The 27,059-nt window shown below is 42.2% G+C and overlaps 2 protein-coding genes across 5 annotated transcripts in view; both read right to left on the reverse strand.

The window, feature by feature from the left end:
• KLHL38 (kelch like family member 38) overlaps window positions 1–377 on the reverse strand; it is a 28,047-nt gene extending 27,670 nt beyond the window's left edge. Inside the window, exon 1 of one of the 4 annotated variants that reach the window (XM_077493295.1) lies at window positions 176–365. The gene's annotated coding sequence lies outside the window, so the exon portion shown is untranslated. Of the gene's footprint in view, window positions 1–125; window positions 150–175 lie in introns of those variants that run through there. The other 3 variants (XM_077493294.1, XM_077493296.1, XM_077493297.1) reach the window with 3 other exon arrangements.
• Window positions 378–2,475: 2,098 nt separating this feature from the next.
• ANXA13 (annexin A13) overlaps window positions 2,476–27,059 on the reverse strand; it is a 74,360-nt gene continuing 49,776 nt past the window's right edge. The window contains exons 8-11 of the mRNA XM_077493298.1: window positions 26,292–26,393; window positions 24,230–24,305; window positions 14,691–14,803; window positions 2,476–2,935 (exon numbers count right to left, since the gene is read on the reverse strand). Coding sequence (XP_077349424.1) covers window positions 2,816–2,935; window positions 14,691–14,803; window positions 24,230–24,305; window positions 26,292–26,393 — 411 coding nt within the window. The 3' untranslated portion in view covers window positions 2,476–2,815. The remainder of the gene's footprint in view (window positions 2,936–14,690; window positions 14,804–24,229; window positions 24,306–26,291; window positions 26,394–27,059) is intronic.

Consider the following 27,059-nt stretch of genomic DNA (forward strand, 5'->3'; position numbering starts at 1 on the left):
ATGGGAAAATCAGAATAACATAATTTGTTATGGATATACATCATAGTTTGCCTTTGAAACCTTTGAAGCCTTAATATGCATGAAGTAAACTTTAAATGGACCTCTAACATAAAACAGAGACAAACCTTGTAGTACAAATAGACCGATGTAACTATATAGCACAGACACGATGTACCTTGATAAATGCTTCCTCTATGCAGTCTCATTAGCTTCTGCTCTTCAGTAGCGCAGAGACGCCATGTTCACGCCTCTCCACTTGTCTTCCAGTAACTGTGTTTACTCTGAATTCAGCTCCTAAACTCTCTGTGCTACAGTTTGACAGGCGAGCTGATACTAATATTAGCCATGTGCCCGTGTTATTCTCAGTATTGTCACATGTGACTGGTCCTTGGCGGTGAGGTGAGCCCCTCTCCGGGGCCTTGTTGTTCTAGCAGGTGTTTATAGAGACGGGGATTTGTCCTCGCTAGAGAAACATCTTGATCTCCGTCCTTTAATGACTCTACCAGGAGAGATCAGTAAACACGGAGCTGTGTTTATGTGACGCAAAGAGCAGTGGATTCAGAAACCAGAACTATTCAAAAGACTCCAGACAAAACTTTTTAAGTTTAAATACGGAAGGAACACCTGTTGGGTATTTATTGCTCTTTAGGGCTTCTTTATAGAGAGTTTTGACCATTGACACCATGGTGAATGTGGGGATACCTCTGTACTGGAGCCCTGGATAGCAGTAAAAATAAACAAATCTTCTAACCTTTCCCCTCTCTATTCAAATGTAAAAATAAATTTTGATTAGATTTACACTTTTAAAAAAAATTTACCGAAAGGAACAAGGGGAGCCTCCATTGCTGAGTGAGGTCAGAGGGCCTAACCCAGGGATGCTCAACCTTTTGAAGATGGCAGGCCTCTTAAGTGATTTGGCAACCGGTCGTGGGCCACATCAAAAAAGAAATGGTTCAGAATTTCGATTTTGCATAGCATAATGGAGATTTGAAACAACAATCAGGATCATCATATCCCATGGGACCAATCCCTGTACTCATCAGCACGTTGGTTCCAGATTCCGATATAAATACAGACTATACTCCTTTATAACATTATTCTAATAGGTAGGTACTTGTGGCAGTGTTAAACGTGCAACCAGCATTATGATATATGTGCAATAAAAACGTGTACAGTATGTAAAAATGATGCTGTATGTTACTACTATATTGTTATGTTTAAATTCTTACTATGTATATATTTCCTTATAGACCGCTTGCTATACAGCCCAGTTTGCTATATATACTCCTGAAGAAGCCGTAAACTTGTTGAAACATGTTGAGATTATGGTATCTGCTGTAGCATGGAATATGTAAACTCAGTCTATTATTATGGAATAAAATCCATTTATGATTGATTTTAAAGAGAAATCTTTTAACCAGAATGAATAAAATTAATTGTTGTATTTTAAATAAATGTGTGGTAATTAGCACCTCCAAAGTCCCTTTTTTTTTTCTATGTTTTGGTACAATGTCCATTGGATGTTTACCCAGTGTTTAATTACAATCACAAAAATCAAATTTTTTATTAACCAGATCACTATTAATCCCACTCTCTCAGGTGTGACCAGCCCAAAAAAGCTCAAAACCAGTTTTGCGGCCCTCACTATATCAGGATCTTTGCAGCCTTCCCTTGAATTGCCAAAACAAAGACCGTGGACAATATAAAACACAACAGACCAGGGAAGCGCATGCCCCAGTAGTGCAATACATTTCTTTATTGAGCAAAGATAAAATTACACATAATGCAGTTCTAACACAGAATAACACAACTTTGAGAATCCACCTTCAGAACCCCTGTATGGATGACACTAGATGTATTTCACTAGACTAAAGGCTCCTCTACCCGTGTCTGGGTTTTAGGAAAGAAAGAGAAGAGCGAAGGTCTGACCACAATAGCGGCTTGTGTATGACAGCTGCCATGATTATGGAGGACTGACAATCATTCAGCAGAGAGGCGTGTACCCGAAGGAGGTTGTACGGGTTCCCATAGGTTTGAGGTTGTGGGCCACATCAGACAGCTCTACGAGCCACATGTGGCCCATAGACCACAGGTTGAGCATTCCTGGCGTAACCTATATACTTTTTCCAGGTCAAGTTCTAAAGCTGCTCTAACTTTAATTATTTCGCCTAACCTTAATGCTAATGCTTGAAATATAACAAACGGCAAACATTTTTTGTTGTAATTAAGCCTAAAAATATTGTTTGTAGCCTTCATTTACACATGAACCACTGTTTGTGCTGCTGTAACAGTGAACAGGACCCCGCTGTTGTGGTGATTGAGCCAGGTATATTGGCTGTAGTGAGGGAAGTAGACCACGGCGTACAAGGTACACCCAAAGTTCCTTCTATACAAAAGATCCGCAGCTGGTTATATGTTGCTTTACTTATTATATTTAAAAGCAAAATTATAAACTATAATAAAAAACAGCACCAAAATTGTTCAAAACCTTTATTTGGTTCTAAAATATAGTAGTTAAATGTTCCAGTTTTAGCATCGAGTAAAAGGTTTGTAGCAAACATAGGTTCTATCAACACTTATCATGAACATGCACCATGGGTTCTTTAAACACATATAATAAACATGTACCAAGGGTGCTATCAACACATATCATAAACATGTACCAAGCGTTCTATCAACACATATCATAAACATGTATAATGGGTTCTATCAAAACATATCATAAACATGTATAATGGGTTCTATCAACACATATCATGAACATGTACCATCTCCGTAGTCTGAAGGAACAAATTTGACATCTTCTGGTTTCTCTTTAATGCAGCAGAGCTATCAGTAGTTTGCCGAAATCTCCAGATGTGTCTGATTTAATAGCATCCGCCAAGCTCTTCTTGTACAACTCTAAGTATTTTTGTTTGATGGTTTCAAGATCAATCTGAAGGGAATAAAATCATTTTTGTAAGAATTAGAGATTGCTAGAACTTGAAGAAAGGATAGTGCAATTGTTTCCACAAATCAAGGCTCTGCAGAAATCTTTGATGTGTGTTTGTCCTCAAATAAAGCATCATATGGCAAAATTGTTATCTTATGTCTATTGGATATTATACAATGCACCTTTAGTCTATCATTTTCAGCCAGGTCACGCCTGGTCCATGGACTAGCAAGTTGGCAAATTTATTGGCCTTGTCAAAGCTTTTCCATTAGATTTCAACGATAACAATTGGGAACCCATGGTTTCAACTGTTATCTAGTGTTCTACGGTAGTAACCCAGTGATTGAAACCAGAAGGGAGATAAAAAATTCCTTTTAACCTTCTATTGATTTCCACTGCAATCTCAGGTTTTATTTTGCTTGAAACTGGAAGATGATTCAAAGTGTTCAACTACCATACAAACTCCAAATGGTATTGCTCTCATTGAGTGAAATTGGGCCACATTCATTGTAAAAACTTTCCAGACAGGAAGATTAGTAAGGTAATATACTATAAATAAAAGACTACTGTTTTACTTTACTGTCCTTTTCTTTTTTTTTAATAAGAGTTACTGAAAAACTAAAAAAAATTCTCTTAGATACAAATCTAAAGCAGAGCTATACTCTGGCATAAATATTTTTAAAAAGTGTTTCTTTCATAATCTCCTATTCTGTAGTTGGAAGTTAACTTAAAAGGGCTGAAAATATAACCATATTAAAGAAATAGTTGGATGTCCAAACCGGCTGACTCTTCATATGCCTTTATTGGCAAAAGAACCAGGATGTACGATCTGTATGCTCCTCCATGTTGTCAAGAATGAAACCACAAGTTGCTCAAATATAAAACAAAATCCTTTATTTTAATCCATTAAAAACGATTATAAAAAAACACACTTCTCTGGATATGCAAAAAAGACGCTCCTCTGAATATCCAAAAAACATGCTATTTTGGATAACCAAAAAAACAAGCTCTTACGGCTATCCAAAAAACACAGTCCTCTGGATATCCCCCCAAAAAATATGGTCCTCTGAATATCCAAAAATCTCACTCTTCTGGATATCCTAAAAATACTCTACCCTGGATATGCTAAAAACAATATCTTCATATGTGTTCTCCCTTACCTTGGTCTATTTCTCTTTTGAGTGCCTCCCATGTCTCCATGTTTGTTAGTGTTCGGCTCCCCTCTTGTTTGCCCATGTGGGGGATCTAGACCACACTGCCTGGGGTGTCCCAGGCCTCCCTATAGGGAAAGAATGGCCGCCCATTTTACTTTGGCCAGGGCACCCTGGATGACATCATCAGGCTGTGTCGGCCATTGGGAGTTCCGACCGCCACCTTGCTTTTGGGCAAAAGCTCCCTCTTGCCAGCAAGAGTTCTCTTGGAGACCCTACTGCTTTTTAACAGGTAGGACACCAAAAATAAAAACCGAGAAACACATTTATATTAATTTATTTATTTCTTTTGGTTTATGAAAAAAAAAAGAGAGAAATGTGTATATATAGGAATTTATTTCTGGTTAAAAAACAAAACAAAAAAATGTATTTTTTTATTTTCAGTTTTTTATGAAGGCATATTTTATTTCTCCTCTCCCTCTCAGGTCAAAAGCCCTTCTCTCTCTAGTGCTATTTTCCTTTCTGGCTATACTCATTTCAGCTGGCTGTCCTATTTGTCCTCAAGGCTTGAGTCAGTCACCGCTTATGCAAAAAGACCATCAAATTCAAAGGTACGGGACCAACATGTTGGTAAGTTTGCAGGAAAAGTGCCTCCTTATGCTTTGCTTTGTGTTTTTTCAGCCCCGCATGCTCATGCTCTCAAATATCCAGGGAAAGGTGGACGGTCTTCGGAAAAGCGTAGCTCTAGATGCTGCACCCACTCAAGGGAAAAAGTACCAAGGAAGAGTCCTGTATAGCCTGTGGTGCAGTGCCTGTACCAAATACGTTCGTGAGTAAAGACTGCCCCGAGGAGTTTACAGTTAACAGGTACCCCCAAATGTCTTTATTATTTATAGTGCGAGATTCTATTTTGAACTCACTTCAATTATCCCGGCCAGGCAGCCCCCTCCTAGTTTTTACAAGAAGAGCAACCTGGCACCTTGGCATGTTGCGCTCAACCGATCAGTTCTGGCGAGTGGGCAGCCTGCAGATAATAGTAGCTCCTCTTCATCAGCGGAAGATCTGGAGCTGCTTGGTTCCAGTTTTTTTCCTTCATGGGACAGTGTATCCAGGTGGTTATGCAGGCCATTACATGGGTAATGAGACAAACTCAAATTTACCCTTTCTTCAAAATGACAATCCCTTCTCGATTTATGGAAGGGATTTCAGAGGGATGGCTGGAGAGAGCTTCTCATTTGATTGTCTTTACAGGTTTTATCCCTGTCAGAGTGCGGATATAGGATCACTGAAATCCACTGCTTCTCCTCCAGACCATTTTTCTCCCACAAAGCTGCCAAATCCACCGCAAAAGTGGGTGGGCTGCTACAATACTTACAGACACTTCAGACTCAGAGGGTCCTCGTCCCGGTCCCATTGACAGGAAAGATTGCATGTTTTCTACCCAATCCTGTTTGTAGTTCACAGGGGACGGTGGCCAGCATCCAGTTGCAGATCAGGAGAGGTTGAACCTTTTTGGGCCTCTTAGAGATCTTTAAGATAGAGTCTATGCAAACAGTACAACCAGAAGGCTGGATGCTACTGCTGGATCGTCAGGATGCCTATCCTCACATCCCAATTTTTTTTCTATCTTTCCAAGTAGGTGTGGTGATCGGTTAGATGCATCTCCACTTTAACAACCTACCTTTTGGCCTATAAATATCTCTGAGAATGTTTGCAAGGGTCTCAGTGCCATGTCAGCTTCACTCAGGAACAGGTTTGCCGCTACCTGGACGTCATTCATCTTCTATCCAGAGGACTGGAACAATTACTGTTGCACCAAGAGGTCCTCATATATACCCTGGAGATATGGCTGGGTTATCAACTTCCGGAAAAAAAACAAGCAAAGTCAACTTTCTCCAACCCAACGGTTAGTGTACCTGGGGGTGCTCTGCTAGTTCCTCTGTTTGGCTTCCATCAGAGAAAGGGTGACAGTCAGGAACAGAATTCTGAGGATAGATGCTTCTGCTTGTTTGATGGCTTCTCAGTGCCTCAGTCATCTCAGAAGAAGGTTGTCATACATACCAATGATTTCTTCGGCGCATGGGCACTTGCACAAGTTTCAACTAGGATTCTTAGTGCAAGGTAGGAAACAGGATCTAGCACAGTTAATAACAGTGTTACTCAGTATGAATAGCATTCCACGGTGATGGAAAGACACATTAGAACCGATAGACTGGATAATTGTTATGAATCATGTCTGCAAGACAGCCTGGAAGGTGGTACACTGTGTGGAACTGTCGGTCAAGGCAAGCAGAGATTCCCAGCCAAGGAGGGTAGTCTTGATTGCGCTGTAAGTTCAAACATACCTTTTAGCACTTTGGCCTTGCTACACAGAATCAAGGGAAGACCAGTCTCCTTGCAGTTGATCAACAGGACAGCTGTTTCCTATATTCAGCTCCAGGGAGGAACTCGCAGCAATATGCTATTGAGAGAGGTGAAACCCATAACGTCTGGGATGAAAGATCACCAGCAAATTCCGGAAGCAGCTTACCACCCAGTGGATCTTTGAACACACAGGCAGACCAACTATTGTGCAAGCTTCCCAGAACACAATAAATGGGTCTACCTCCCAGGTCTTCTCTGAGCTGGTCCACAGGTGAGGCCTACCACAGACAGACCTCTTCGCTTCCCACAGTAATCACAAACTTTGGGTATGTCTAACCTTATTTCCGCACCCCAAGGTGCAGGGGGCAGATACTTTGGTCTCTCCTTGGGGCTGCAATCTAGCTTATATATTTTTCCCCCAATATCTCTCGTAATGAGCTTCTTCTTGAGTCTGTCAAGGGAGAACATGGTTATCATAGCCAATCCTCCATATGGGCCAGGAAGCCCTCGATTTTCCCTGCCCTTTCATTTCAGGATACAGAAGACATTTCCCCTCCACAACATTCGCAGACTGGGGCTGGAAGCAGGGGTGCTAGAAAAATGATGGGCAACTCAGGTTGCTCCAGATTCACTCCAGAGTGATCTTTACCTTGTTGTGTGTGAGAAGGCACTCTACTTACAACATCTATGCCTAAATCTGGAACAAGTTTGCATTTTCTCGGTAGAGCGAGACATTGATCCTACTGCCCCTCCAGTGACAGCTGTTCTAGACTTCCTCTAGGCCATATTGGACATTAGCCTATCTTCATTGAGCTTGCAAGTGTCAGCTATATCGGCAATAACAAATTTAAATAGGCCTAGAATCTTTCATTTTGCACAACTTTTGAAGGTAGTTGTGAGGATTTGGTCACCAAGGAAAAGCGATCTATTGGTATTGCTGGACCTCATGTCAGTTCAACCATTTGTTCCAACAGAGCAGTGTTCGGTCCAGGCCATTACCTACAAGGCAGTATCTACTGCAAAAAACTTTAAGCAGAAGGTTGTCTGAGATTCAAGCTCTTGGAGCTTAAAAAAAAATGTTTTCTTTCCAGAAGGAGTAGAGTTGGGTCTTGTAGATCATCTTGCCTCAAATGTAGCAACAGCCCTCTATTTAACAGACATCTGGACATTGGATAACTTTCCAGAACATCACACAGGAAAGTCACACAAACTGATCATTTTCAGAACTTTAAAGAAGTACCTGTCCACAATTGTTCCTTTCAGGTTGGCTAATAAACCTTTTGTCATTCTAGCTGGAAATCATCAAGGAAAAGAGGTTACTGCCGGGAATCTAGCAGGCTTGGTTGCGCATATAGGACAAGGGATGGCGAGCCTCCGTCAGCAGCGCCGCCGCACTCTACCAAAGAGGTTGAAGCCTCATAGGCAGCACATTCAAGAGCATCTATGGTGTCCATCTGTAGAGAGGTATCATGGTCATCCCAGCATACCTACTCAGACTTTATGGAGTAGGCCCATTATCAGGGGACTTTGTAGGAAGGACTATTTTGTCCTCTGTCAGTTTCTAATTAGAAGATTGGTTTGACAAGTAGAACCCACCCTGTCAACTAGTTATTTATCACTAGTATGTTGCCATATTGGCATCAGGAAAAGGAAAAATTGCATCAAATAGTTACCGTAATTTTCCTTTCTTGACACCAAACCATAGCAGCATACAGGCCCACCCTGTATCTTTCGGTATATAGCTTGTTACAAACAATGGGGGGGCGGCTAACTAGTTATTTTCTTATGCTATTCACTTGTCCTAAGGGAGTGGTCAAGAGACGGAGCTCTATCACTAGTTTAATGCCAGGAAAGGAAAATTACGGTAAGTATTTGATACAATTTTCAGTTTTCTCTGGATATCAAAAAAAATATGATCACCTGGATATCCAGAAGACACGCTCCTCTGCATATCTGGATATCCTAAAAACAAGTCCTCTGGATATGCAAAAAACTCTGACCTCTGAATATATAAAAAACACATTCCCCTCTCTGATATACTAAAAACATGATCTTCTAGATATCCAAAAAAGACCATTTTCTGGGTATTCAAAACACATTGTCCTCTGGATATCGAAAAATAATATGTTCTTCAAATAAGCATTTATTTTAAACTGTCTTGCATTTTTTTTATTGGACAAAAGAATATTGTTTTTACTTTCCAGCTGGGCTGATCAACCTTGGGTTTCAAACTTCAGAAAAGGTTACTCTGATTGATGTCCTTTACCTAGCCCCTTTGCCTCACTTATTTGCAGCTGGAGCCCCTTAAAAATCCTACGTAAATACAAACTTACTGATAGTCATAATCTGCATAGGACTTGGCCAACCTTGGTCAACCAGGGTTCTGTGGAACGCAAAGTTTCCTTCATAGCATATTACAGATTCCTTGAGCAATGAGAAATTTCTGCCTCTTAGATGAGTAACCAATGATCTTTCAAATGTAAGGACAATCCTTCCCAATAAACATCACACTAATATACCATGTGCTGTTGATAAACTAATTATTATCAGACCAGAAAGTTATTTCAACGGTTCTTCCATGTTAAAAAGTTTGAGCAAAGCTGGACCACACTAGTGATAGGTTGCTTAGACATCAAGCCCTCAATTGTGCCCAATGGTTAGAATTAATTTTATTTCTCAGGGGAGAGGCATGGCATGGTACATATGGTCCTAGAAGTCTATGGGGACTGACAGCACATCATGGCCAGAAGATTGCATGCCGTGTCTATTTCCACTGGATGAAGGTATGTATGCACCTAGGGAGAATGGGGTACGTAAAGTTTGGGAGGCATTGGGCACGATTTACTAAAACTGGTGCACACATAACCTGGTGCAGCTGTGCATTGTAACCAATCAGCTTCTAACTTGTTTAATTAGGCTTTGACAATAAGGCTCGGTTCACACTGGTGCAATGTGGGAACCGGCGCTATTCCTGTGCGAGTTCCCGCATTGCATCTGACTCACAGGCAGTTCACACTGCTCTCTGTGAACCGCCGCGGGTTTCAATGTAAAGTTAATGATACCCCCAATTTGATTCGCAAAGCGCCGTGCGAACTGTAAAATCGGCCAAGAACCGGATTGCATGGGTCTGAACACCCTTGCGATCCGATTCCAGTGCGTACCAATAAAAGGGTCCTGCACCATTTTGGCCCGAATGTGATTTGATTTCAGCCATGCAAGCTGTATGCTTGAATTCCCATCGCACAGACATCGCGAAGGGTGACGCCGTTTAGCTCCACCCACCGCTGACGAAGTCCTGATAGGACGTAACGTACGTACAGGGGGAGGAGCTTTTTGCGGACGTCACCCGCCGTCTAGTCCTGCTTTGTTTGTTTATTTTCCTCCGCAGTGTGCCCTGTTTTTGGCATTGTACATGCTGCCACACTGGCATCTTGTGGCGGTAATCAGTACTAACAAAGAGACACTGTATTAGTTATATACAACTGTGGACTTTTACAGTGGAATTTTTTTGCTAATTATCTTTTATTCATTTTTTATTTAAGTGTGAATCTTAATAAAACAATCTTTTTTAAGCTACACTTAGATCGTTTTTTTATTCTTTCCCTGGCTGGAGTTTTTTCTTGGATTTCTTTCCTGCCTATACATACCTGCCCATATACACCTGGAGTGAAATTGTTGGGCATACATCAGAAGTCGGCCACACCTGACTGATTGGATCTGAAGGTTCTCTCTATCCATACGTGGGAAGTCAACCAGTGAGGCTCCTGCACACCATGAGTGTGAATCTACATGTTTGACCATCTGAGTTTTCAGAGGTCCATCCCAGCTGGTAAGAGTTTATTTCTATTGGTGGAAGGAGTGGTCACATACAAGAGTAGAGCTGTCTCACCACGTGGTGTCTTCCCTTTATATGTTCTCCTGCTTTCACATAGCCATACGTGACCAATATTTGTGGACTTTCCATTTGCGCTGCACCCTTTGTATTTTTTAATGACATCGCATGCGATGTGCACAGCAATGCGGTGCACATCACATGTGATGTCTGTCATCGCATTGGTGTGAGCCCTAAACTCAGAAGCTGGTTGGTAATTATGCATTACTGCACCAAATTCTGTATGCACCAGTTTTAGTAAATCTCCCCCACTGTCTAAAAGTGCACTCATTTTTTCTCTACGCTCAAATCCTCTATGTTAAAATAATTGTACTCCTGGTGCCCTCTTGTGTTCTCTCAAGAAATAACGTAAGACACTAAAGAATTCTATAAACACATCTTCTCGGAGGATTGCATTTCTGGCAATACGAATAAACTCGGTATCAAGTGTCACAAGAATGTCTTGATCAATATAAAAACACAATTACGTATTGTCTAATTTTACTTTTAATTGCTATTTTATCGATTTTTACATTTCACATTTCTCGGAAGATCATGAGCTCAAATCTCACTTATACTGCATGACACGGCCATTCATCATACAGTGCCTTGAAAAAAGTATTCATACCCCTTAAAATTTTCTACGTTTGGTCCTGTTACAACCAAAAACGTAAATGTATTTTATTGGCATTTTCTGTGATAGCACAACAAAAGTGGAACATAATTGTGAAGTGGAAGGAAAATGATAAATGGTTTTCAAAAGTTTTTTTTACAAATAAATATGTGAAAAGTGTGACGTGCATTTGTATTGCAATTACAGCTGCAAGTCTTTTTGGGGATGTCTCTACAAGCTTTGCACATCTAGAGAGTCACATTTTTGCCCATTCTTCTTTGCAAAATAGCTCAAGCTCTGTCAGATTGGATGGAGAGCGTCTGTGAACAGCAATTTTCAAGTCTTGCCACAGATTCTTACCGTATATACTCGAGTATAGGCCGACCCGAATATAAGCCGAGGCCCCCAATTTACCCCCAAAAAAACTGGCAAACTTATTGACTCGTGTATAAGCCGAGGGTGAGACATGCCTGTCCATCCCTGTGTGTGTGTCCGTCCATCCCTGTGTGTCCGTCCATCCCTGTGTGTCCGTCCATCCCTGTGTGTCTGTCCATCCCTGTGTGTCCGTCCATCCATCCCTGTGTGTGTGTGTGTCCATCCATCCATCCATCCCTGTGTGTGTGTGTCTCCATCCATCCATCCATCCATCCCTGTGTGTGTGTGTCTCCATCCATCCATCCATCCCTGTGTGTGTGTGTATCCATCCATCCCTGTGTGTGTGTGTGTCTCCATCCATCCATCCGTGTGTGTGTGTGTGTGTGTGTGTGTGTGTGTGTGTGTGTGTGTGTGTGTGTGTGTGTGTGTGTGTGTCCAGCCTACCTGTGTCCCGAGCCTTTGTCCCGAGCCTCCGTCCCGTGCCTTGCCTCCTTGCCTCCGTCCCGTGCCGTGCCTTGCCTCCGTCCCGTGTCGTGCCTTGCCTTGCCTCCGTCCCGTCCCGTCCCGTCCCGTGCCGTGCCTTGCCTTGCCTCCGTCCCGTGCCCTCTTCGTCGGCGCCTCGGCGGCCATTGTAAAATTCAAAAGCCGCGCCTCCGCCTTCGCCTGTGATAGGCGGAACACTGAATTTCCCAGCAGCCTGTGTTCCGCCTATCACGGACATCGTATCATCCTCGTCCGTAGTACGAGGATGATACGATGTCCGTGATAGGCGGAACACAGGCTGCTGGGAAATTCAGTGTTCCGCCTATCACAGGCGAAGGCGGAGCCGGAGGCGCGGCTTTTGAATTATAGAATGGCCGCTGTCTGTCTGCTCGACACGCTGATCGAGCGGGCAGACAGCGATGACTCGAGTATAAGCCGAGGGGGGCACTTTCAGCCTCAAAAAAGAGGCTGAAAATCTCGGCTTATACTCGAGTATATACGGTAATTGGATTTAAGTCTGGACTTTGACTGGGCCATTCTAACACATGAATATGCTTTGATCTTTGTATACAATAACCAAGGAATCATCGATCCCCATGAAGAAGTCACGTGGTATGACGTAACGCGTAGGGAGTGGCCGTAGGACAAACCGGAAGTAGCGTAAGACTGGCAGAAGACGCCAGATCTCCATCTTACTCTATCTGTTTGAATTTTTTCTTTTAAATGTGAGAGTCCATTTTTATCTCTTAATAAATTTGTTCATTTATTGAAACCACTACACGATTGGAGTCCCCTCTCTCTCCCCCTTTCCCCCTCTCCTCTGTGTTCTTTTCAAGTTCCATACCACGGAAATACAAGTCCATAGCTGCAGTATTACATTCAAGAGCTGGAAATGGCCCTCTAGTGGCAGAAGTGTATACTACATGCTTTATCTGCAATTCCTTGGTTATTGTATACAAAGAAGCAAAGGAGAAGTTTTTGGGGTTATTTTCATTTGTCTGAATATTTCATCTTGAGGTGAGAGTTCTGAGAGCCTGGATTTATATATTTTGGAACATTTGGTCCCGTTCTTTCTCTTGTTTTCCACTTTATACCTTCACTCATCGGTGTGTTTATTTTTTGATTTTTTATTGACTGTTTTTATTTTTTATATTTTTATATTCATCGTCAATTTTTTCAGTGCCACGATTTGCGCAGGACTCTTTATTTTATTCATTTTGATGCGATAGTTTGTGTTTACTATTTTGTCCCGCTGCATTTTGTATTATTTAGTAGCACTTGCACTTTTGTATCACTTCACTGGTTATTTCACTTATATTGTGTATTGGTATATTTTCAATTTTTTACACGTACTTAGATAAATTTTCACGTTTAGCACTTAGTGGCGCGAGGGTCCATTTTTTACATTTTATATGCTTTGATCTAAACCATTCCATTGTAGCTCTGGCTGTATGTTTAGGGTCGTTGTCCTGCTGGAAGGTGAACCTCCGCCCCAGTCTCCAGTCTTTTGCAGAACCTAACAGGTTTTCTTCTAAGATTGCTCTGTATTTGGCTCCATCCATCTTTCCATCAACTCTGACCAGCTTCTGTGTCCCTGCTGAAGAAAATCATCCCCACAACATGATGCTGCCTTCAACATGTTTCACGGTGGGGATGGTATGTTCAGGGTGATGCGCAGTGTTAGTTTTCCGCCACACATAGCATTTTGCTTTTAGACCAAAAAGTCAATTTTGGTCTCATCTAATCAGAGCACCTTCTCCCGTATATTTGCTGTGTCCCCCACATGGCTTCTCACAAACTGCAAACAGCACTTCTTATGGCTTTCTTTCAACAATGGCTTTCTTCTTGCCACTTTTCCATAAAGGGCAGATTTGTGAAGCACACGACTAATAGTTGTCCTGTGGACAGATTCTCCTATCTGAGCTGTGAATCTCTGCAGCTCCTCCAGAGTTACCATGAGCCTCTTGGCTGCTTCTCTGATTAATGCTCTCCTTCCTCGGCCTGGTCAGTTTAGGTGGACGGCCATGTCCTGGTAGGTTTGCAGTTGTGCCATACTCTTTCCATTTTCAAATGATGAATTGAACAGTGCTCCGTGAGATGTTCAAAGCTTGTTTTTTTTTTTTTTATAACCTAACCCTGCTTTAAACTTCTCCACAACTTTATCCCTGACCTGTCTGGTGTGTTCCTTGGTCTTCATGATGCTGTTTGTTCACTAAGGCTCTCTAACAAACCTCTGAGGGCTTCACAAAACTGCTGTATTTATACTGAGATTAAATAACACACAGGTGGACTCTATGTACTAATCAGGTGACTTCTGAAGGCAATTGTTTCCACTAGATTTTAGTTGGGGGGTATCAGAGTAAAGGGGACTGAATACAAATGCACACCACACTTTTCACATATTTATTTGTAAAAAATTATGAAAAACATTTATCATTTCCCTTCCACTTCACAATTATGTGCCACTTTGTGTTGGTCTATCACATAAAATCCCAATAAAATACATTTACCTTTTTGGTTGTAACATGGAAAAATGTGGAAAAATTCAAGGGGTATGAATACTTTTTCAAGGCACTATATGTTCCATTTACTTTTCTTCTCATCCAGAGAAGTGCAAATGTTAATAAGTGGAATCCCTCTGAGAACTTCGTATGTGGTAAAGGGCCATGATGTGTAAAAGGAGGCCCGATCGCAGTTTCATAAACGCACACCTAAGCATTCAAAAAATGTGTTCCCTTACAAAGAAAATGATTAATCTATATGGCCTCAAAGTCAACAATTTGGTCAATATTGTAAAGATTTGTTGCATCTGGTTGCTTTATGAATTTTGTCACTGTTATAAATACTATGAATGGCATGTGAGATCACTTACATATGTGCACATAATGTATGGACACTTACCTCTGCCCTGGTGACCACAATTCGGATTAGTGCGTCCTCATCTGTCCCCGCCCCCTTCATGGCTTTGTAAAGTTTCTTGGCAAAGTAGGCTTGACAATCCTTAGTGCATTGTACTGCAAAGAGAACACATACATAGCTGGCTTATTAACACATCAGTATACAAAAAGGTGTCTAGTTTGTCACGGTTATAAAGAGTTCTTCACACTGCAAGCAACAAATGTATCCTTGGGCCTCATTCACACAGGTGGCGAGTTTACTGCCCCATTAAAAAGCAATCTGTGGTGCGTCACTTTTCAGAGGTGATTAAGTGGTGGTTTGCAGGCAACACTGCCACCGCCTGAATTACTGTTTTTTGCCAATATCAAGGGAGATTTTGCATTGCAACACCTGCAATTGACACATGGTTATGGCATGGTCTCACTGATTTCAATTTGCTCATGTGGCAAGTGGCACCACTTCCAAGCATGACATGCCGAGTTAAATTTACCACAACGCAGGACAAAGTATTGCGAACACAGCAGTGTGAAAAGACCTGAGCAGCTGTTATTTTGTAGGTGGGTGGTCAGGGGTTATTTGTAAAAACGTAAATGAACATGTTTTTGCCCTTTTACTGCCCGTGTCAATTAAGTCTTAAGGGTAAAGGGATGCCAGAGCTGCAGCACTGAGGTTAATCAGGTGGTTAGAGGGAAGGCAGACTCTCCCACTTAGCAGTCATATGTTTACAATCCAATGTCCCTATCTCACATACACTAGGGCCAGGGCTGGTGCAAGGATTTTTGACACCCTAGGCTAAACCTCATTTCGCCACCCCCCTTGGCTCTACCCCTGATTCCACCCCCTTTGCCTTGCCCATGTATACCCCACCTTTTTAATGAAGTGCCCATCAAATGCAACCGACCAGGGCACATCAAATGCAGCCCCACCAGCGCTCATCAATGCAGTGTCACAAGCGCCCATCAATGCAGCGTCACAAGCGCCCATCAATGCAGCCTCACAAGCTCCCATCAATGCAGCCTCACAAGCGCCCATCAATGCAGCCTCACAAGCGCCCATCAATGCAGCCTACCAGCGCCCATCAATGCAGCCTACCAGTGCCTATCAAATGCAGCCTCGCCAGCGCCCATCAAATGCAGCCTCACCAGCGCCCATCAAATGCAGCCTCACCAGCGCTCATCAACGGCTGCCTCACCAGCGGCCATCAAATGAAGCCTCACCAGTGCCCATCAAATGCAGCCTCACCAGCGCCCATCAATGCAGCCTACCAGTGCCCCATCAACTAATGTTTGCTTACTTCCATTCAGTTGGGACCCGGACACAGTCCTCTGCCTCTGCTGCGCCTCTGACACTATGTGCGAATGGAGCAGCAGCTGCCTGCTGATGCTGAGACTTAGTTGCTTGCTGCAGAGAGAAGAGAGTAGGAACACCAGTGGCTGAGTGCCCTGGGCGGTAGCCTAGTTTGCCTAGTGGTAGCGCCGGCCTTGTCTAGGGCAGCCATTCTCATCCAGGTGTAGCACCGCCCCCTAGAAGACTGCTTAGAATTACCTGCTCATCTGCATGGCCGTGACCTAGTAAACATTTCAACCCAGCTGACACTCTGGGTTCAGACATCCTTGTATGGCAGCACAGTGGCATAGAGGCATAGTCGCGGCACAGTGGTGTAGTGGATCACACTCTCACCTAGCAGTAAAAAGGGTCTGCTGGTTCAAATCCCAACCACGACACCACCTGCATGGAGTTTGCATGTTCTCCCTGTGCCTACGTGGGTTTCCTCCGGGTACTCCGGTTTCCTCCCACACTCCAAAGACATGCTGGTAGGTTAATTGGCCTCTGTCCAAAATTGGCCCTAGTATATGAATGGGGACCTTGTATTGAGGGTAGGGACTGATATGAGTGTGCAATGCACAGGGTTAGGGGCAATTGTAGACATGCACCCATACTCACTCAAGTTGAACTGGATGGACTTGTGTCTTTATTCAGCCTTACTAACCATGTAGTAATAAATCAGACACTTTGCGTATCTAGGTTCTAAGAATATTTTACTGGAACCAATAAAGTAGAAACTTTTTACAAAAAGGGATGGGGAGGTTATAGATCTGCTGAGTTTTGGCAACAGCACCAAAGCCAGCAAAAGAATTCCTCCAAAAAGGCACAAGACGATATTAATAAAGACAATACTGTATAAACACTTCCTTGAGAAATAGGGTTATTTCCCAAAAGGATGTTAACCAACTGTACTGACACTCTAACGTACACACGATCGGACGGAATTCGGCTCAAGCTGTCTTGCCTACACATGGTCACATCAAATTCCGATCGTTTATAACGCGGTGACGTACAACACGTACGACGTGACTAGAAAAAGGAAGTTCAATAGCCAGTAGCAAATAGCTTCTGTCTCGTAGTTGAATCTGAGCATGCGTGATTTTTGGCGTGTCGGAATTGCATACACACGATCGGAATTACCAATAGAAAGTTTTTACATCGGGAAAATTGAGAACATGCTCTCAATTTTTGGCTGAATTCAGCTAAATTCTGATGGCGCCTACACACGGTCGCATTTTCCAATGCAAAGCTCTCATCTGTCTTTTTCTGGCCAGAATTCCGATCGTGTGCACGCGGCATGAGAGAAATGGAATCTGGCCGGCCTATACTGCTATCATAAGGAGGGGGAGAAGTTTTAAAAATGATAATATAAGGAGGGGTCCTTTTATCAGGAATGGCAATAAAGTCCACATTCCAGAACTGATGTTCTTCACCGGTACGTAGAAGCTGTAGGAACTGTAATCCAATTAGGTGTAGTGGTAAACACTACACCTAAACATTCTATTCATTTACTTTCTATTCTATTTTATTCTGTTTGGAAATTCAAATCTGATTTGAAAGTATTCAAATTTGATTCAAAAACTATTCGAATTCAATTCAAAAACAAAAAATTTTGTCCGAAATTTTGATTCGTTATTTTGGATATATTTAAATTCGTTACTATTGTAATCTGGAAATTCTGATACATCCGAATTTCCAAATAAAAAAAAAAATGTCCGTATTTTAATTCAGAATGACACAAACTGCACTTGTCTAAAGGAAACCCATGCAAGCAGATAGTCTCCCGACCAGGATTCAAATCAAGGACCACCATGGTGTAAAACTGAAAGGTGGACCTGATCAGGCCACCCTTGTGAAAGGGGACTGATACAAATGCCTTTAAAGTGTGGATTTTTTGCAGAACTAAAACCAGCTGTCTTGTCAGTTCTTAGCTGAGAAGACGCCCTGGGATTTTACAGCATGGGAAATATTATATTAGACATACAGGGTTAGTTTAAGTGCTGGCTGGGATGACTGAGCTATCTATGAGCATAATAAATCACACTGTGAAGACAGTTTTACAGATTCTCCCTACTGTACAGTCTACAAGGGGGACTAGCAATAAGAATTCTCAAGTCTCATCCTGTATGTATGACGTCAGCTACAATTATTGGGAAATGTTACACTGGGTATAGGATCAGTGTTAACAGCAACCTCTGCAATTGTTAACCACTTGCTGACCATCCTATAGCAGTTTTAGTGCTTCAGGGTAGCAGTAGATGCTGATCTGGGGGTGTTGGGCACTCAATGTCCCCCGGGACCTGGCGATCACCCGACAGAAACTCAAAAACAAGGCAGAGTTCTGTTCTGACCGGGGGAAGGGATGGATTCTATGTTCCTCCCTGTTAAAAGTGTCAGTTAGTGTCCGATTGTCCGCCGCAATATCGCAGTCCCACTATAAGTCTCTGATCGCTGCTATTACTAGTATAAAAAATATAGTTCAGCACATCCCCCAAAGACATCACTGATGATGAAACGCGTTGGAGGTGGCTTGTAGGTGACAAAATCATGCACGGTTTGCCACCGCTTGCGGCTTTACATGAGTCAACAGCTTGCCGGAGTTCCTATCTGAATGAATACATGTCATGTGAAGGTATATTTTACTACTTTTTTATTAAAAACGAAATGTTAGATGGGCTTCTTTTATTTACAGGCTGTTTTTTTTTTTTTTGCACAATCACTTTTGCACGTTTGCACTTTAAGTATGTTAATGGATTTAGGTTTATGAATTTATATTTTTCATTATTTATTAGCGTTGCTTACAATTTATACACATTATGAAAAAAAATATATAAATAAAAATTCCAGCATATATACCATAGTTTGTAGATGCTATAACATTTGCAAAAACCAATCAATATATGCTTATTGAGCTTCTTTTTTTTTTTTTTTACCAAAAATATGTAGCAGAATACATATTGGCCTAAATTTATGAAGACATTTAATTTTTTTATTTATTTTTTATTGGATATGTTTTATGTGTTTTGTGGCAGAAAGTAAAAAATATTGTTTTTTATTTCCTCAAATTTGAGAAAAAAAATTTGGGGAGGCGACAAACTTAAACCACCCCCCCTGCAGGAGGCGGATGGCAGTGATCATCCCCCCACCCCCCACGGGAGACGGACGGTGGCAATTCCCCACCCCCCCTTCAGGAATGTGAATGTGCCAATCAGAGATACCTTACCTTATGGAGGCATGAGTAAGGAAGAGTCAGGGCCACTCAGACCGATTCTCCCAGCGAGCACAGAGAGACATTCTCTTTCCGGCCGAACAGGAACAGGAAGTGACAAGATTGGCCAGGGAGTCCTAAGACTGCATTACGAGGTCCTAAGACTCCCTGGCCAATAAGGGTTTCACGATTGGCCGGGAGGAGAATGAGGAAGACAAAAGTGAACATTTATTCGCTATTGTCACACAAGTGGGTGGGCTCGGGGCGCAGTGCTCTGCACCCTGAGCCCACCCTTTTTTAAGGCAATTAGAGCCCCAGGCTCTAATCATGTGCTTAAAAAAAACATGGAAATCCATGTGTCCGTCACCCCACATGTAGATTAGGGGGCCAGACGCATTGATGGGGGGGAGGTGCACTATTTATAGTGCAAAAAATAAAAATAAAATAAAACAGTGGTGATCAAATACCATCAAAAGAAAGCTCTATTTGTGGGGAAAAGGGATTTACATTTTATTTGTGTACACCGCTGCAGGACCGCGCAATTGTCAGTTAAAGTAATGCAGTGCCGTAATGCAAAAAATGCCCTGGTCATGAAGGGTGGGAGGGGGGTAAATCTTCAGAGGTCAAGTGGATACAATACAGGATTTCTGTTATCTCCACATGCATAGATTTACTTTACTTAGTTTGCATCAAGAACCTCCTAATATGTCCCCCTTCCACCCCCGGGCACACAGCAGCCATGCGGGCTGCTACTTGCACCGTTACGCTCTTTGATGCTGTGGTTGCTGCAGCCCAAAGCATGTCATCATGAGTATGAATTATTTTTATTCTCTCATAACTGGATAATTATATTTATTTACATGAGTGGAAATCCTCTGGGAATTTCCAGAGAAAGCTCTCGGTCAGGCAGAGGGCAGGAATTCCTGAGAAGTGTAATATCGATGTATGACTCACATGTCACTGCACCTTGTACCCAAGCCCGCTAATGCTTGGTGTATGTTCTGTTCCAGTGCTAAAGCCAAACTCCAACCAAAATTTTTTCTTTTTTTTCTAGAGCGGGGAAAGGTTAGGGCTAGTGTAGACAAACTCAAAGAGATGGAAATCTACTTGAACAAGACGGGGGAAGTCAAAGATCACCAGACACAGTGTCGCCGCACCTGATTTTAACTGCTGTACTACCATGTCGCAATCGCATTCATTGCACGGCAATCATGGGTTTAAATCAAGTGGTGAGGAAGCAACATATCTCCTCCTCACCACCTGTCAAACACAGTCAGATCACTTTTCAGAGGAGCAGCAGTGCCTGCTGCACTTGTGAATGAGCCCTCAGTTCCATTCGGCAGTGGCACCCTTAGAGCTTGTTCACACATAAAACTGGGCGAGCTTAAAACGCTGTGGTTGAGTCTCAGTTTTAACACCCCCAATCCCTACCCCCTGAGGCAGCAGCCAAAGGTGTACACATGCCGCAGTAAGATTTAAACCCCCTTTTGCTTTTGGTGGTTGCTACCGCCTGCCAATCGTGACCCATTTAAGTAAATGGGGCCACTCTGCAAGCGCCCAGCAACTGAATGCTTCTTTTTTTGGGGGGGGGGGTGACACCATGTTTTACTGCACCAGGTGACACCAACCCTAGTAACGCCACTGGCAGTAGCACATAGTAAGTGTGCCGCTGCCAGTTACATGTGTTCCTGTCTGGCACCAGCCACCCGATGGCAATCCTCGGGTCAGTCAGCACCGTTTTTGCAGAGGAGAAGGGGCCTGGCCACCCGGGAGAGCAGATGGAGGAGGATTCTTCTGGGTTTCAGTGCACTGAGGCACTACACGTGACGTCACTTGACGCTGACATCAGCACATCTACGTGCGGTACGCCGCCTGCCCACCTGGGGTGGACCAGATATAGGATCTGCCCCGGGTGCTAAATGCTCTAGGTACATCCCTGCTGCCATTTCTGACCTCCATGAATAAATGCAAGAGGATCATACTGACCCAGTGCTTTCTAAGTCAACTTAGAACAAGCTTGCAGTGGAAATCTGATTTGCATATTTGTTCTGGATCTGGGTCTGATAAAGTATTCCAGTCAGAGAAGCAACATCACAGCCAAGCAACTGGCATTATCACAAGGATATAAGCAAGGGAAGCCCATGTAGATCTCCAATGAAAAATAATTTAACGTAGCCATTAATGGTAAGGAAAGTCAAAGCTCCATTAAAACCCAATGAGCACATACTCCCAGGTTCCTGTAATCACAGAGCTGGGATTCACGCTGAGCTAGATGCTACAATGTTATTTGATAATGAAAACCTAAATATCTTTATTTCTAATGCCCCATACACACGGTCGGAAATTCCGACAGAAAAAGTCAGATCGGATTATGTTGTCGGAATGTCCGACCGTGTGTATGGGGCATAAGGGTTATAACAAAAAAACTGATCCTAGTTTTCCATAGAAGTAACGAACTACCTTTGAAAGATTTCAGAAAAAATGATGAGTGAATATCCTTTTTGATTGAAATATGAATCCAAGTACAAGGAGGCCTGATGGGCAAAGAGTGTTGGGAATCCCTCTTCTGAGCGTTTGAACTGGGTCACAGAGAGAAGGCTGAAAAGTACTGATAGAATCAGTGAGGGCCAACAGCAGTGGTTGGAAGTTGGAGTTATTAAGAAACACTAGAAAGGGGTAGAAGGGAATAACTGGTAATACTATGACTGACAATAGGGGCAAGAAGCTGAGAGACACTAGAATGGGGTAGGAGACCACAACTGGTAACACTATGGCTGCCAATATGAGGTGGTATCAAAAAGTTTTCAGACTAGTTTTATAACACACCAACAGATGGCAACACAAGGCTGCACTCACAGTCACAGGGAGCACCGACCGTCCTAAGTCAGTGTGCCAAAAGACATCGTCCTGTATACATCACAGCTGTGCAACTGGTGCAGGTTAGAACTCCACTCAAAATTCGTTCATCCATGTTTTTATGGACCTTTTGCTTTGAGCACCGGTCTAAATAATTTGGTGGAAGGAGGATTATGGTGTGGAGTTGTTTTTTAGGGGTTGGGGTAGGGCTTGGCCCCTTAGTTCCAGTGAAGGGAAATCTTAAGGCAACAGCATACCAAGACATTTTGGACAATTCCATGCTCCCAACTTTGTGGGAACGGTTTGAGGATGGCCCCTTGCTGTTCCAACATGACTGCGCACCAGAGCACAAAGCAAGGTCCACAAAGACATGGATGAGTGAGTTTGGGAGGAGGAACTTGACTGGCCTGTACACAGTCCTGTTCTCAACCCAAAAGAACAACTTTGGGATGAACTAGAGCGGAGACTGCGAGCCATGCCTTCTCGTCCAACTTCAGTGCCTGACCTCACAAATGTGCTTCTGAAAGCATGATCAAACATTCCCATAGACACACTTCTAAACCTTGTGAACAGCCTTCTCAGAAGAGTTGAAGCTGTTATAGCTGTAATGGGTGGGACAACTCAATATTGAACCCTACAGACTAAGACTGGGATGCAAATAAAGTTAATTTGCGTGTAAAGGCAGGTGTCTCAATACTTTTGGTGTTATAGTGTATGTGTATATGCGGGCTGAAAAAAAAAAAAAAGATTCCTCTATTCATGTTAAATAGTGTGGATGGACGAATCTCCCACTGCGGCTATTGTATTATGACAGCCAGCACCACAGACTGTCAAAATACACAGATAGCAATTGCATCTGAATGTATACAGGTGGTGTTCGGCCAACAATTTTCTGCCCAGCACCTTCATTTTTTTTAGGGTTGCACCGATACCACTTTTTTAAGACCGAGTACAAGTACCGAAACTTTTTTCAAGTACTCGGCGATACCGATTACTGATACTTTTTTTTTAATGTCAAGTGACAGTGGCACTAATATGCAGCACTGATGAGGCATTCGTTTTTTATTTTTACTTTATTTTTTACAATTTTTTTTAGTTTATAATTTTTTACAATTTACTATTATTTTTTTTTTATAATTTAACCTTTTAAATGTTTTTTTATTACAATTCTTTATTTATTTTTTATCAGCACTGTTGGGGAGCTTTGGTGAGATATCACCCCGACATCTCCCCTTTGAGACAGGGAAAGGGACTGAGGACACAGATTCCCCAGTCCATTTCTCTCAGCCTCAATGAAAATGAATGGAGGAACACAGAGGGGGACCAGAGCAGATCCAGGAAGCCGGCGGAGGACCTGGTGAGCCATAGAAGGACACAGGGGCTACCGGAGGAGCACAGAGGGGGACCAGAGCAGACCCAGGAAGCTGGCAGAGGACCTGGGGAGCCGCAGGGGGACACAGGGGGAGACCGGAGGAGCACAGAGGGGGACCAGAGCAGACCCAGGGAGCCGGTGGAGGACCAGAAGGAGGACTCGGGAGCCCCAGGAGGACACAGGGGACAATTGGGATGATTTGTGCAGGCAGTTACAAACACCGATCTCCCTGTATACCTTTCAATAAGCCGCGGGAGGGAGAGGAGGAGAAGCGACTGTCAGCTGCTTTATTAAAAGGTATACAGGGAGATTGGTGCTTGTAACTGCCCGTACCAATCATTTGTGAGGCTGCCCAGGCTTCCCTGCTATGCTGAGGATGCAGGTATCGGGTCAAGTGTCAGAGCATTGGCACGTGTACAAGTACACGTGCAAATGCTAGGTATTGGCACCGATACTAGTATCGGTGCAACCCTAATTTTTTTCAATTAAAATATGCCAAATGGATGGGTGTGGAGAGGGTCATTAATAGACTAAATTTGATTTAGTTCTTTAGGACCTGGCTGAAATTAATTTCATGCATGGTCACCTTGAGGCAAGTGGGACATTTCCTAATAGATCTACCATGTATAAAATGCACATAGCTAGAAGCCTGTTCTGCTTTCCAGAGGTTATTTGTCTAAGTTTCCCAAAGAGCATGGTATGTCTCGCCATTTCTACTCTCTCTAGACTGATTTAACAAATATAAGAAAAATTTTATGAAATTTTGTCAACAGAACTTACCTATTGTCAGATAAGCTGATTTCACATTTCCAGATGTTTCACTTTTGATCACTTCTTCAATGTTTTTGCCATGCAGCTAGAAAACAAAAGGGACCACAAAGTTATTTAAAGTGACGTTGTCACTATTTGAAACGGCTCTCCTAATGTCCCATGCAGATTTCCACTTGTACTTCTGGCCTTCTCTAGACATGAGTGTTGTGTTCTGTGAAATGCCAAATGGATGGCGGGTGGAGACATGACACCAGCGGGGTTGTCTATGAGACTTACAGCACTTGTCTAGAGTGGGATGAAGTAAAGCAGAAACTGTACTATTCTGTAGACATGTGCAATTCGTTTAGTTTCAAATTAATTTTTTAACAAATTCGTTAATTCGGAAATATCCGAATTAACAAAAACCCGTTTAACAAATTTTTCCGAATATTAGTAAATTCGAATGTACAAAAATTTGTAAATTCGTACATTCGTAAATTCATACATTTGCACATTCGTACATTCGTACATTTGTAAATTAGTAAATTTGGAAATTTGGAAAGCTGAAATAATAATTAGCTACTAATAACTTAACTATTACTAACTATTAAATTATAGGTATTTGAATTTCCTTTCAAATTTGGCTGTTAGTGAACATAATGCCGCGTACACACGATCGGACTAGCCGGCTTACTTAATCCGGCGGACAAACCGCCAAAGTTTGCAGCTGAGATCCGCTGGATTTTACAAACGAGCGGACCTGCCCACACACGACCGGACTTTTCTGGCGGGAGTCCGCAGGACTTTTGAAATGAACGGACTTGCCCACACATGGTGAAAAGTTCATTAATTTTGAACGTGGCTCCAGGTAGCCAGGACTAGCGAAGGAAGTGAATGTCGCCGCCTCCATCGGCGAGATTGACACCTCGCTAGCCCCGTCGCCTGGTATGGATTTAAAGGGGAGCCCCTATGCAAAAAACGGTCCCCCCCAAAGTCCATAGCAGACCCTTATCCGAACACACAGTGTGGGTGTGGGCACAAGCGAGCGCCCCCCCCCCCTCCTGAGCCATACCAGGCTGCGTGCCCTCAGGAGGGGGGGCGGATTGTCCACCAGACTGCCGAGTCCGCCGAGTCCGCCGGACTTTTGGAAAGAAAAAGTCTGCCGGAGCCCACACACGGGCGGATTGTCCGACGGACTCTGGTCCGCCGGACCAAGTCTGCTGGATAGTCCGATCATGTGTACACGGCATTAGAAATACAAATTTATTCGAAGTTACAAATTATCCAAAATAATGAATGCCATATCCAAACGAATGGAATTTAAGGAGTTAATAATAATGAATAACAATAATAATAATAAGAACTTTTTATTATTATTATTTATTATTAATTTGTTCCGTTCAATTTGTTTAGATGCAGCATTTGTTATTTTGGATAAATTCGCATTCATTAAGCTCACTAACAGCCAAATTTGAAAGGAAATTACAATACCTACAATTTAATAGTTACTATTTCAGATTTTAAAATTTTTGGGTTTTTGCATTTTTGAATTTCGAATTTCCAGATTTCCAAATTTTCTAATTTCCGAATGTACGAAAGCACGAATTTACGAATATACAAATTTTCTAATTTACGAATGTAGGAATTTACAAATTTATGAATTTACGAATTCACGAATATAAGAATGTACGAATGTGTGAATGTACAAATGTACGAATTTACAACTGTACCAATTTACTAATTGCGATCATGATGAATGACCCAAAAAACGAAAAAAAAAAAAAAAAACGAATGGAACGAAAACTAACACATTTTTTGGCAGTACACATGTCTACTATTCTGGACAACCTAAAGAAACTCTTTTACATTTCTTGGGTGAAAACCTGCAGAAAATTACTTTACAGCAGAGGTAAGGATTTAACATATCTAAAGATAGTAAAATTACCCTGCCCATGGATGCATTTTAAATTTAATACGTGGTGTCCCTTTGCATTTCAAACTATCTTACTCAAAATAATAAAAAAAACATGCCTTTTTGTTACAACATACCATGGGTGGACAGGTGGTTTACCTACGCTTACTCAATACTTACAATCTCATATGCTTTAAATGTGGCTCTAAGCTGCATGTAGTTCCTTGTTGCCAAGATAACATTGAACTCTGATTCATCAGTACCCCATCGATCCTGTCCAGCCTAAAAAAACAAATTAGATGCTAACAGAGAAATTATAAACACATTCTATTTCTATTACCGGTAGTTAAACTTTATCACATCCAGAACATTCAGATTATTATATTTCCAATGAAATTTAGTGCATAATAAATGAAATAACCCCAGTTGTTTTTTTTTTTTTTTTTTTAAAGTTGATTGCCTATAATAATGATAAATGTGTGTGTCTATAATAGCGGTAAACCTATAGATCTAGAAAATGACAACACAGTGAATTTTTAAAGATACCCTGTCATCAACTTAAAATATTGCAGGTAAAAGCAAAAAAAAAAAACAAGTATTTTAAATACTTACTTGCAAATTTTTTTTTCTATAGGTTATTTTTTATTGACTTGCAACATGCATCCCAACTTGTTAGCAAATGGGGGGGGGTAGGGGTAGGCAACTGGCCCATCGTGATCTACTGGTTAATTGTCATGCAAAAGGTAGATCACATTTCTTACTACTGACCCCTGTATGTTATTTACTATTGACCCCAGAACTCTGCATTACTTACTGCTGACATCTGAACTCTGTGTTACATTGTTGTTGCTGTTCAATCGTTTAGTCGTGTCTGACTCTGGGTTTTGTTTTGGTGGGGGGTGGGGGTGGCGGCGGCGAAACTACCCAATCTCCCTGCTCGCTGTCTGT

This window comes from Lithobates pipiens, unplaced genomic scaffold (genome assembly GCF_037356315.1).
Source record: "Lithobates pipiens isolate NorthernLeopardFrog02 unplaced genomic scaffold, aLitPip1_a1.2 Scaffold_19, whole genome shotgun sequence".
Taxonomy (NCBI): domain Eukaryota; kingdom Metazoa; phylum Chordata; class Amphibia; order Anura; family Ranidae; genus Lithobates; species Lithobates pipiens.